Source organism: Chiloscyllium plagiosum, unplaced genomic scaffold (genome assembly GCF_037043375.1).
Source record: "Chiloscyllium plagiosum isolate Xiang-an unplaced genomic scaffold, Cpla_swu_hap1 HiC_scaffold_4, whole genome shotgun sequence".
Lineage (NCBI taxonomy): Eukaryota > Metazoa > Chordata > Chondrichthyes > Orectolobiformes > Hemiscylliidae > Chiloscyllium > Chiloscyllium plagiosum.
The window spans coordinates 115,530,653-115,544,096 of NW_028270142.1; the positions used below are offsets into that span (position 1 = coordinate 115,530,653).

At 41.4% G+C, this 13,444-nt stretch overlaps 1 protein-coding gene across 2 annotated transcripts in view; it reads left to right on the forward strand.

The window, feature by feature from the left end:
* Positions 1–13,444, forward strand: part of rhpn1 (rhophilin, Rho GTPase binding protein 1) — a 91,127-nt gene that overhangs the window by 31,370 nt on the left and 46,313 nt on the right. For both annotated transcript variants that reach the window (XM_043687899.2, XM_043687900.2), the window contains exon 4: positions 12,234–12,309. In XM_043687899.2, coding sequence (XP_043543834.1) covers positions 12,234–12,309 — 76 coding nt within the window. The remainder of the gene's footprint in view (positions 1–12,233; positions 12,310–13,444) is intronic.

Below are 13,444 nucleotides of genomic sequence, written 5' to 3' on the forward strand. Positions count from 1 at the left end.
AAAAAAGCTTAAATATTAGTGTCCATTCAGCGTGTCAACCATCTACTAAAATTAAACGAAAGACTAGCTTTATTTTTTTGATTAGTGTTCAAACTTCACAATTAATTGCCTTGTCTTTAGAAAGCACATCTTTCTGATGGCCGAGTATGATTAAACAAAGTGGCTAATAAAGTAAAAAGGATTGTTGATGTAACCTTATTCTAGTCCTACTTTACCTAATATTGAGATGAATAGATTTAAAAGCATCACAAGCCTGACTCCTAACTTTATACTCTGCTCAAATCTTACTCATGGCACAGCTCTCAAGTTCTTAATTACTACTAGAAGGTTTACTGGATTTGTTCCTGGGATGGCAGAAGTGTTTGGTGAAGATAGGTTGGGCAAACTATTTAGAGTTTTGAAGAACACGTCATGACCCACTGGGAAACCATGTAGAAATTAAGTCCCGCTATTCTTGGGATCTTCTCAGAAGATAATGTTTCCAAAAGAATTGTGCAAAATTAGCAAATTACCTAATTTTCAGACCAAGGTTGAGAGAAAGCATAGATCTGGTTTCTGTACGTAACAAGATTCACGATTTATTATTGGTAATTAACATCTAGCAAAAGATAAATAGCGAAAATATGTAAACTCTACAAACTAACACACTAAACCCTTTTAAAAACTCCCACCTTATATGCACCCATACATGCATCAGAGAAAAAACACATCGACAGAGGGAAAATTGGAAAAACGTTCCATTGTTTTTGTTCACAAGATTAGTTGGATTGGTAGTTACTGATCTGGAATTCTTTTCCTTTTTACCAAATGCTTCCACTGGTTTGGAAGAGGCACGTGGTGGTTGGTTCACTTATGAAATTTTCCTGATTTATCCAATTCAAAGTTACAAACTGCATCTGTTGAAGGAACTCTGAGCTGGTTTTCTCAGGTCCAAAAATTGAGTGTTTCTGTTTGCTGTGGACCAGCTGTTTTCTGTCTGAACCAAATTCTCTCTATCATGTTCACAACATAAACTGTTCAGCTATCAGACAACCAATCCGTTATTGGCAGGCAGAAAATCTTTGTCAATCCGCTTCACTTGTAAACAACCCTCTGCTCTAGTTTGTCTACATGTTGCTGGAACCCACAGCTTTTTTAAACAGGGACCACAGAGGTGTCACATTCCTTGCTTTCAAAACATGCAGTCAGCTTTATAAATCCCTGGTTTTAAAACTTATTTTTCATTTCAGTCCACAGTTTTAAGTAGTACATGAAAATACAAAATAAAAACACAGTAGCTTCATAAATTAGGTGTGATCACATTGAAACTTACAAATTACTTCCATGAATAGACAGGGCAACTGCAGGTAAACTGTTTCCATTACTTGGTGAGTCTTGGCCCAGGTGGCATGACTTAAAAATAAGGGGAATACCATTTAGGACTGAGGATGAAGAGAAATTATTTTATTTGAAAGTGAACCTTTGGAATTCTGTAGCACAGAGGGCTATGGAATTCAGTCTTTGAATATGTTCAAGGTATTCTAATTACCAGTGGCATACAGGGTTATGGGGTGGGTTGTGAAAAGGCATTGAATTGTTCAATCAGGTATGATCATACTGAAGGGTGGGGCAGGCTTAACAGGTTTATTTACCTGCTCCTGTTTCTATGACAACATTTAATTTGACTTGATACTCTATTCATCCAAATCAAGTATGTAACCTGGAATTTGAAGCACCTTGTGGACAATTCCAACAATGACAGACCTCAGCATTGCATAGTCATGATATCTCCAGATCAAGGACATCTTGACATCGACATTGCCATCCTGAATAAGTCAAAATATGCAGGAGAAGGTTAACTGAAGGAACCAAAGGCATATATCTCTTTCTGGAAGGTTCCTTCAGTAGAGGAATGATGCCTCTTCATGATGGGTCTCACCATCCGTTATGAACTTGTCTGGAGCCTCCATTCCTCTGTTTGTGGATTAAGGGAGTATTTTGGATGTAGTTTTGCTCGCTGAGTTTGAAGGTTCATTTCCAGACATTTCTTCACTCTACTAGGTAACCTCTTCAGTGGGCGTCAGGCAAAGCACTGCTGAAAATTCCTGCTTTCTATTCAAATGTTTGGGTTTCTTTGGGTGGTGATGTCATTTCCTGTGGTGAAGTCACTTCCTGCTCCTTTTCTCAGGGGATAGTAGATGGGGTCGAATTCTGTTTCAACACGAATGTTCAGCAGTGCTTTGCCTGAGCCCACCGAAGATGTTACCTAGTAGGGTGATGAAACGTCTGGAAATGAACCTTCAAGCTCAGCAAGCAACCTACATCAAAACTTCAACCTGAGCTACAAATCTTCTCAAAACCTCTCTAAGATCTATGGGCGCAATATGCTAAAAATGGCATGAAAATGGGTTACGAATGCCATCTGATATAGTGCCACCCGCAAACAGCTGTACTTCCTGCACAAATGTTTAAGAAAACAGATACTACCTAAATGCCTTAAATACAAACCTCCCCTTAACACCCCCACTAGCCAAAAGAATAGCACATTCTGGATTAGAATGCCTGTCTCTTCGTTGGCTACGTACAACAGTCCATCTTCCGTAGTTACACCGGCATAGTCCCCCACCTCTTCCTCCGCTACATTGATGGCTGAATTGGCGCCACCTCGTGCTCCCGCAAGGAGGTTCAGCAATTCATCAACGTCACAACACATTCCACCCTGACCTTTAAATTTACCTAGACCATCTCTGACACCTCCTTCCCTTCCTGGACCTCTCCATCTCCATTAATGACAACTGACTTGACACTGACATTTTTTACGGACTCACCGACTCCCACAGCTACCTGGATTACACCTTTTCCCACCGTACCTCCTGCAAAAATGCCATCCTGTATTCCCATTCCTCCACTTCCACTCTATCTGCTCCCAGGAGGACAAGTTCCACCACAAACACACACCAGATGGCCTCCTTCTTTCGAGACCGCAATTTCCCTTCCCATGTGGTTAAAGATGCCCTCCAACTCCTCTTGGTACCACATCCCGTACCTCTGCCCTCGGACCCTACCCCTCCAACTGTAACAAGGACAGAACCCCCCTGGTGCTCACCTTCCATCCTACCAACCTGTGCATACACCAAATCATCTGACAACATTTCCACCACCTCCAAACGACCCCACCACCAGGGATATATTTCCCTCCCACCCCTTTCCACCTTCCGCAAAGACCGTTCCCTCCGTGACTACCTGGTCAAGTCCACGCCCCCCCCCCCAACAACCCACCCTCCTGTCCTGGCACCTTCCCCTGCCACTGCAGGAATTGCAAAACCTGCGCCCACACCACCTCCCTCACCTCCAGCCAAGGCCCCAAAGGAGCCTTCCACATCCATCAAAGTTTTACTGCACATCCACCAATGTCATTTATTGTATCCGTCGCTCCCGATGCGGTCTCCTCTTCATTGGGGAGACTCGACGCTCCTAGCAGAGCGCTTCAGGGAAATCTCTGGGACACCCCGCACTAATCAACCATACCGCCCTGTGGCCTAACATTTTAACTCCCCCTCAGTCGAGGACATGGGCGTCCTAGGCCTCCTTCACTGCCACTCCCTGACGCTTGGAGGAAGAATGCCTCATCTTCCACCTCGGAACACTTCAACCCCAGGGCATCAATGTGGACTTCACTAGTTTCCTCATTTCCCCTCTCTCCCCCCCCCCCCCCCCCCCCCCCCCCCCCCAACCTCACCCCAGTTCCAAACTTCCAGCTCAGCACAGTCCCCATGACTTGTCCTACCTGCCTATCTTCCTTTCCACCTATCCACTCCACCCTCCTCTCTGACCAACCACCTTCATCCCACCCCCATTCACCCATTGTACTCTTTGCTACGTTCCTCTATCCTCCTCCCTGACCTATCACATTCATCCCCACTCACCTATTGTACTCTATGCTACTTTCTCCCCACCCCCATCCTCCTCTTATTTATCTCTCCATCCTTCGGGCACTCTGCCTCTATTCCTGATTAAGGGCTTTTGCCTGAAATGTTGATTTTCCTGCTCCTGAACTGCTGTGCTTTTCCAGCACCACACTAATCCAGAATCTGGGTTTCCAGCATCTGCAGTCATTGTTTTTACCTAAAAGAATAGCAGAGCAAAATGGCCACAGAATACTTAGAGAAATGATTAATCATGCCCACAACAGACTCCGTAAATACAACCCGGAAATTTTGTACCAAACATCTACTCCCTCACGCAACAGACCATGAATGGATGGACATAGTACAACAAGTCATAGATATTAGACAGCAACAAACAAAAAATGAAAAATCTAGACCTGCAGAAAAAAATTAGACAAGCTTACACAAAGTAACAACACTCACCGCACAGAAGCATGGATAAAAAAAACTTATCTGACTGACCCTTAACAGACACTGAAAAAGCTGTCTCAGTAAGAGGATTAAATTACAACTGGGATGCGGACAAGAAAGATTTCTTAGTAGCCTTAGAAAAACACTAAAAGACAACTAACTCACAGAAGAAACCCAGCAAACGATCAGACAGTTAGTCGCACCAACATTAAGCAGAAGAAAGGAAGGAAACACACTCTATACAAGAAAGGAAAGCACTGGAAAGACTTTAAAAAAGATAAAATCATTGTTATCCTACCTGGTGACAAAGGATGCTTGACAGTGATTTTAAACCAAAGAGACTACATTGAAAAAGCGAACGCACTACTTCCAGATACCGACACTTACCACCAAGTGGCGATAGACCTCACCCCATAACTAGAGAACCGAATCACAGCCCTACTCAAAAAAGACTTCAGAAATCTGGAGAAAAAAATAAGACAGACTTCCAGTCGGATCCTACACACCACACTTCTACAGATTACCCAAAATTCACAAACCAGGAGCCCCTCAGACCCATAGTCTCACTATTTGGAACACCAACTTACAGATTGGCCAAGATCCGCATCCCGGCAGTTGTAATTTAATCCTCTTACTAAGACGGCTTTTTCAGTGCCTGTTAAGGGTCAGTCAGATAAGTTTTTTTTAAATCCATGCTCCTGTGCTGTGAGTGTTGTTACTTTGTGTAAGTTTGTCTAATTTTTTTCTGCAGGTCTAGATTTTTCATTTTTTGTTTGTTGCTGTCTAATATCTATGACTTGTTGTACTATGTCTATCCATTCATGGTCTATACCAAAGACTAAAACACTTAGTAGAAGACTCACGCCACCCCATCCACTCCACCCAAGAATTCCTGAAGATTGTCAAAGACACTAAGATAGAAGAGGATGAAATAATGGTCTCCTTCGATAGTAACATTAACCTGGCCAAGGAAACACTGACTACACTATTAGAAGACCCAAAGACACATACACCAAACACCACTAACTTCATCAACAAGGACAGTATCATCAAGCTAGTGGACCTATGCCTTACTACACACTTCACCTTCAACAAAACCTAAAGACAAACCAATGGAACACCTGTGGGATCTCCGATATCAGGGCTCTTAGCAGAGACAGTAATGCAGAAACTTGAACAAACAGCTCTGCAAACCATCCAACCCAAACTTTGGATCTACTATATGGATGACACCTTTGTCATCACTAAACAAAACAAATTCGAGGAAACCTTCAAAACCATCAATAATACCCTTACTGGCATAAAATTCAATAAAGAGAAAAAACAACAACAAACTGCCAATGGGGAACTTCAAACCAGCGTCTTCAGGAAAACAACACATACGGACCAAATATTGAACTACAGAAGCAATCACCCCAACATCCACAAACTAAGCTGCATCAGAACATTATTTCAAGGAGCCAACACACACACACAGGAACTACGGAGAGCAGAGGAAAATCAGCTACACCGTGTATCCAAAATGAATGGGTACCCAATGAACACGGTCCGCCGATTTCTCAGCAAAAACCCAAACAAACAGACACAACACGTCCAGAAACCCTAGCCACTCACCCCTACATCAAAGCCATCTCTGAAATGACTGCCCGACTACTCAGACCCCTTGGCATCATGGTAGCCCACAAACCCACCAACACACTAAAACAGCAGCTAATGAACTTGAAAGACCCAATACAGACAGCAAGCAAAACTAATGTCATTTACAAAATATCCTGCAAGGACTGTTACAAACACCACATTGGTCAAACGGGCAGAAAACTAGCCACCAGGATTCATACACCAACTAGCCACAAAAAGACATGACCCCCTCTCACTAGTATCTTTACATACAGATGAGGAAGGACACTACTTCGACAGGGACAACAAATCCATCCGAGGACAAGCCAAACAAAGACACTCACGAGAATTCCTAGAAGCATGGCATTCCAACTGGAACTCTATCAACAAACACGTCGAGTTAGACCCCATCTACCACCCCCTGAGAAAATGAACGGGAAGTGACTTCACTTCAGGAAATGACATCACCAACCCAAAGAAACCCAAACATATAAATAGAAAGCAGGAATTTTCACCAGTGCTTTGCCTGAGGCCCACTGAAGATGTTACCTAGTAGGGTGACAAAATGTCTGGAAAAGAACATTCAAGCTCAGCGAGCAAACCTACATCCGAAAACCTCAACCTGAGCTACAGATCTTCTTCTCAAAGCTTGCTAAGGGAGTGTTTCACGACTGCCAAGTTCACCCTGACAAGGACTCCGTGTGGCAAAGTCATCTCTTGCCCTCGTACATTTAAGGTGACAGACAAGACCAAGGAAAGTGCCCATACTGACCTTGAGCAATACTAATATCAAGTCCCACAAATGGTAAATACACCCTTCTTGGAAATTTCAACACCAGAGTCAGGAAGGACTCTAATCTTTGAAAGAGTACAATAGGTAAGGAAGGATCACGAAATGCAAACTCCAACAGAATCATCCTTCTGACGAACTGTTTTAGAATGTGACCTTGTTACACCCTATTCTAACAATGAGTCAAGAACAAGACACCTTAATGTGTACCATATAGAACAAACCCTTTCATCAGCTCAACTAAACATTCAACGAAAAAGTGATTACAGAAGTTTTCACAACACCAATGACTGCTAGCCTGGCCCTCAAAACTGTGGCAACAGAAAAATACCACAATAAATTTAATTTCAAATGCCTCAAATGGCCCCATCAAGGTGACCCTTAACTAGTGTCTCACTGCCAACCTCTCAACCCCTGGGCAATGTACCACAGTGTACTTAATGCCTGATTGACCTTAAAGTCCACCACAAAAAAATTTACAAAGAGTTCCTTGTTCTCCACATCAAAAGCTGTTCAGAAACTAACAGTGGGAATGGTCAGATTGTCTTATGAAAAAAGATTAGACAAGCTAGCCCTGCATCTGCTGGAATTAAGTAGTACGAAAGGTGGCTTGATTTGAAACACAAAGTCCTAAGGGGTCTCAACAGAATGGATGTAGAAAGGGTGTTTCTTCTTGGGCAAATCTGTAAAAAGCATCACCATGGAAAAGTAGGCAATCATTCAAGATCAATAAGACATTTTTTCTTTCAGAGAATCATGCTGCTTTGGATTTCTCTTCAAAAGCAGCATCTTTCAGTTATTTTAAGGCACAAGTAGATGATGACTCTTCCTTATCAAGAGTCAGTAAGGGCAGATGGAAATATGGAGCAATCCGATCAGCCATAATCTTAATGGTAGGGGTGGTTTAAGGGAACAAGCAGCTTACTACTGCTTTGAATTCATACATTTATATAAAATAGTGACTGGCTTGAAGGAAATAACTAATTGAACCTAAATGTCAACTTTTGTTGACTGGAAACCTTGCCACTGCTCAACAGAAAAGCAGTAGTTTTACAAGTGGCTGAAGGTAGTGTTACAAGATGAAACTCATGACAGACAAACGTTGGTGAGTAGAAAGAACATGTGTGCATCATTACCTCTCAGATACCAACAACATGCCATTTCCTCAGCACTGTTGACACAATCTGTGGCCTAAATAGTTAAGAATTTCCCCCCCCCTCCCCCATTGTGAGCCAGGATCACAGTTAGTCCTTGCCAGAGACAATATTTTGAAGAGCTCCTCAACCAATACTCTTCAGTTTTATGCCATTCCTCGACTCCTTTTCTGCTAGGCACCCTGACACGGTGCAAAGTTGCAAAAGCCATTTCATAGTTTAAGAAAGCTCTGAAGCTGCTGGAATTCCTTCAGCTGCACTGTGGAAGCCTGGAACAGCTGCATGTTCTTGTCCATTCTCTGAGAAAAAGGATGTCATTGGGGATATCCAGTGACATTGTGATCATGACTATATTCAGGAAGGAAGGCATTCCGATTGTGGTAGCTATAGAGCAGTCTCCCTGATGTCTGCTACAAGGAAGGTCATTGCAAGTTTCCTCTCAACCTTCTCCTCCCAGTGGCTGAGGAGCTCCTTCCACAATGTGGGTTTCACCCATTGAGAAGTAACACAAACATGATCTTCACTGCACAACTAATTTAAGAAAACTTCAAAAAATAGGAACAACACAATTGTGCATGGCCTTTTTCAACCTCACAAAAACCTTCACTCTGTCAACTGTGAAGTTCTATGGAGTATCTGCTCAAAGTGGGCTGCTATCAGAATTGTGTCACCATCTTCTGCCTACTCCCTGATGACATACAATCTGTGATCCACACCGACAGAACGATCACAAGCTCTCATCTTACTGAAAATTGGTGTCAAATAAAGCACTGTAATTTATCACAACAACAAAAAAATTGCTGGAGAAACTCACCAGCCTACTATTTCTGAAGAAGGATATTGGACTTGAAACAGTAACTCTGCTTTCTCTCCACAGATGCTGCCAGACTGCTGAATTTCTCCAATTGCTGTTTTTACTTGAGATTTACAACATCTGTAATTCTTGGTTTTATTTTAACGTGTTATTAATCAGCTCATTTGTTTTCCTCACTGCGATACTAAAACTCTCTATCTACAGGCACCGATCTACAGGCTGATCTCCAGCAATGATGGGTAACAGTTTAACCTATATTGCCTTCAATCCAAAATAACAATTAGCTCTCAGAGCTTCAGGATGTAGATGATGCTTGTGTGTACTCACATAGAAACTGAGCTCCAAGTCATTTTTGATTATTCCTTGCATTTAGAAAGGACAGGCTTTTCAATTAACACCCTGAAAACTAAAGTCCTCCTGCCACTAGTTCCCTCAGTAAAATATCTTCTTCCACCCCACCCATCCGATGTATTAAAAGCAATGTCAAAAAACCTTGAAAATTTGGACCATTTTGTATGTCTTGGAAGCCTCTTGTCAACAAAGACAGTCATAAATGATGAAATTCTTCATTGCCTCAAATGTGAACTCAGCTTTCAGTGAACTGTTGAAAAGAACATTGAAGAGCAATGATCTCAAACCCGAGACAAAGGTGATGGCTTACCAGGTAAAAATGATCCCTGTGCTCCTGTGTGCTTCAGAGTTTTGGACAACCTACACCAAACACCTTCAAAGTACCAGAAAAATACCACGAGCAGTGTGTTCGTAAGACCCTCTGAAATTAATGATAGTAAATGTGGTCCCAGCAAACTTGACTTAGCCAACTTGCCCAGCATTGAGTTCATAATCTATCAGTTCCATTTGACAATGCATGTCATATGTCTGACATGAGATTTCGAAAACAACTCCTCTGCTTTGAGCTTGGTTGTGGCAGGTGGTTCTTGGGGGTGGAGAGTGGAGTATGGAAATGGTTTTGTGGTGATCTTAAAGTACCCTTGAAGAGCTCTCACATACCTCTGTACTTGTGAGAGATTCTGGTTAATGACCAACCAAAATGGGGAAGTATCGATCACATCAAGAAACGTTGTTGAGAGCATACAGAGCATACAAGAGTGCACAAACCCCCAAACCAGCATTCAACCAACTCCTTCAAGCATTAACCTCTTCCATATGTTACTGAGTCATGCTTGGGACCTATTCGTCATCTCTGAACCCATCAAACTAGAATGGAAGTATGTTGTCCTCAACCTCAAGAGACTGCCTCAGAAGTGTCATACAGTGTGTCATCATTAGAGGTGCAGGCACTTCTAAAATCTTTCTTCAATACAAAGTTATGAGAACGCAAATGAATTTGGTGTTGACTTGTTAAAACATTAGATAAATGCAAGTGTTTGTAGTGTAATTTCTAATGTTTGTTCCATATCAGGAACATGGTGTAACATTGAGCAACTAATCTGTGTAGTAGTCAAGTAGTCTTATGGAGAAGTGATCTGAACGAACTCTCAAGTAGAGGTGAAATCTTGATGGGAGGTTCAAGGGATCTTGAGCTGCTTAGTTGGATAAACTAAGCTATTTTGAAAGATCCAAGAGTGCAAAAGGCATTTCTTTTTCCTGTTTTAATTTGATGTGAAAGTTCAATGTTCAGTTTGTGATTGACACTGTCAAGATCTTTATACAAATAGCTTATTATTGCAAGTGACAAACTGTGGGGGAAAAATCTGATCTAAATCTGCCAAGTTGAATTACTGAGCACAGACTATGTTTATTTTTAGTTAGATAAGTAATAACTCCTTTCTTTATAAGTTTGATGTTGAAGATAAGCCTCTGTTTCATTACCAAATTTATGTTATATGCAGCCAGTCAGTGAATTACTGCCTCAAATGATGTAATTTACTGAATGCTGGCCATATTAATCTGTTCACGAATGACCTCATCTTGATAAGCAGCCTGAATAAGGAGAGCCAAATACTATAATTTTTCAGTAGAATATAGTAAAGGAGATTCAAAGTTAAAAGATTGTGAGAGGACTGACCTGGAGTACTATTTCAGCCTTTCTTTTCTATGATCCGGTTATTGTCTTGTGTACTACTGAGTACTAGGCTGCTTTACACAGAATAATATAATCTTAGGACATAACCTTAAGTCTTTCCCTGTGGTGATTTCTGTGGTGATGGAGGAGGTGTGACATTTAATTGAACAGAGTGTGGTATGTGGGACCTTGACATCTTTGTCTCTGCTCTACTGGTGGGAAGAACCTTGCCAACCGACTGACAATCGAGGCCTTTAGCTGGGCACATATTGCCCTTTGCCACTGACGTTAACCTATGGCAGGTTGGGAACTTGTTGGACACTTTGTCCCATTTAGCACAACTTTATGTCACATAGCGCAGCGTGTATTTTCAGTCGAGAGTGTGGTGTTGGAAAAGCACAGCAGGTCAGGCAGCCTCCGAGGAGCAGGAGAATCAGTGTTTCGGGCGTAAGTCCTTCAGGAGTGATGAAGAGCTTATGCCCAAAACATCGATTCTCCTGCTCCTCGGATGCTGCCTGACCTGCTCTGCTTTTCCAGCACCACGCACTCGACTCTGACCTCCAGCACTTCCTCCTTGATTGTATTTTCAGTTTGGAAATGGGACTTGCCCTTCACCAGGAGTGTGCAGTCGTCACTTCCGTAAATCAAAGAGGATCTTCCTCCTTTCTAAGGCCCGTACTTTATCAATGACACCACCACAGTTATGCTTATGACTTCTAATTAGTGTGGATGTCCTTCAAGCATCAAACATCTATTCACAACACCAATTGCTTAATGAATGTAGAGAAATTTGAATAGTCAAACTTTGCAAACCGATCCCCCTGCATGTTTTTCTGTGATTGACCACATTATGCTTACAGCAATAGCCTCTATATCCTTGAAGGCTATATTTTTATATACCACCTTGACCCAGGCCCTTGGCATATAAGGTAATATCTCAATTTAGATCTTCTGACTTTGTTACCATGGGGAGGCAATGGCCTAGTGGTGTTATCACTGGACTGTTAATCCAGAGACCTGGGTAATGTTCTGGGAATCTGGGTTCAAATCCCACTGTGGCAAAAGGTGGACATTGAATTCAGTAATTAAAAACCTGGAATTAAGCATCTAATGATGACCATGAATCCATTGTTTGGAAAAACCGAACTGGTTCACCAATGTCTTTTATTATCTATATTACCAGAGAATTTCCCAGTTTTTTACACTTGAGAAACTAAACATATAAGCAACCACTGCCAGGCAGACTTATAATTTGACTAAGCATTATTGAAGGATGCTGAAAATGTGTTGCTGGAAAAGCGCAGCAGGTCAGGCAGCATCCAGGGAACAGGAGAATCGACGTTTCGGGCATAAGCCCTTCTTCAGGAAAGGATGACTCTCTGTTTTAAATTAATTTAGCTATCAGGCATTCAAAAGGACAATAGTTAAAGAATAGTACTAGTAATAATTGAAAATAGAGATTATCATAACATTTGAGAATTTGTTTGTATTACAGTGAGTCTATTAGCGTTCCCATGATTCCTCTGGGCCTGAAGGAGACAAAAGAAGTTGAACTATCGATGCCTCTGAAGGTTGGTACTTTTATTATAATGAAATAACAGAGCCTTCAAAAGAAACATAAATGTACAAATATTTAACTTTTGTTTTATCTCACTAAAGCCTTGCTGCAGTGGTTTATCAATTTCCTTATCCCTGATTTAATCAGTTCTATTGTGCTCAGATAGCAGGAAGTTCCTGATTTGATACAACTTCCTAAACTGAAAATTCAGTGAAATTCTTTATTCAAATTGCAGATAAATGCAAGTATCGGTTGTGGGGGAATGCTATACCACTGAGGTGTAAAGTAAGCACTGTAATTGCTGTATTACTAAAAAAAATAACTTTATCCTTCACCTCATTGCATATAATGTTGGAGGGGTGCACAAACTCCTTTCTAGTCCCATGCCTACTCTGGTTATAATAAATTTTACATTTAACCAGAGTGGCAACATGGCCAATTATATAGGTTTTGGAATGAATCTGGTCTAGTACTAGAAATAATTCAGCTAGGTTTCTTTTGTGAATAAAGCATGATTAGTTTATTACAAACAACATTTATTCAAATGAACCTGCAGAGATTATTGACCAAAAAGGCTGACATCCTAAAGTGAACATGCGATAAATATGAGTAACATACAAGCAGTGGCCCAACACTCCCTGGATCACATCAAATAGCAAATGTGATCAAGGTAAATCCCACAAAGTTTTCAGCAGTTTTCTCCTGGACCCCACCCCAATGGATCACCGAATTTCATTAAACTTCATAAGGGGTTTCAATCGTTCACTTTTGATAACCTGGCCTTCAAGTTTCCTCAAAAGCCACTCATCATGGACTGTCTCCAACAACTGCTAATGTTCTGGTGCTCATTTTCCTTTTCTCTGATTAGGCTGCCCTAGATTAAGCAGTGTTTCAGCACAAAGAAATAGGCATAATGCTAGCTTTTGCACAAACATCAAGCTTGTATTGCACGGATTCATTTCCTGAGCTCTAATTTACACCGAGCAATTTTTACTTGAGGGTTTTCAGCCCTGGTCTCAACTTTTTCTAAATTATTAACTGTCCGTACTTTGTTTTTTCAAACCTTTCTCTAACATTTTGCTGCTTACTAATTGCTAAAACCTGTTCCTGGTCTCTGTCTGCTATTTAACTGTTGTTTACTTCTCACT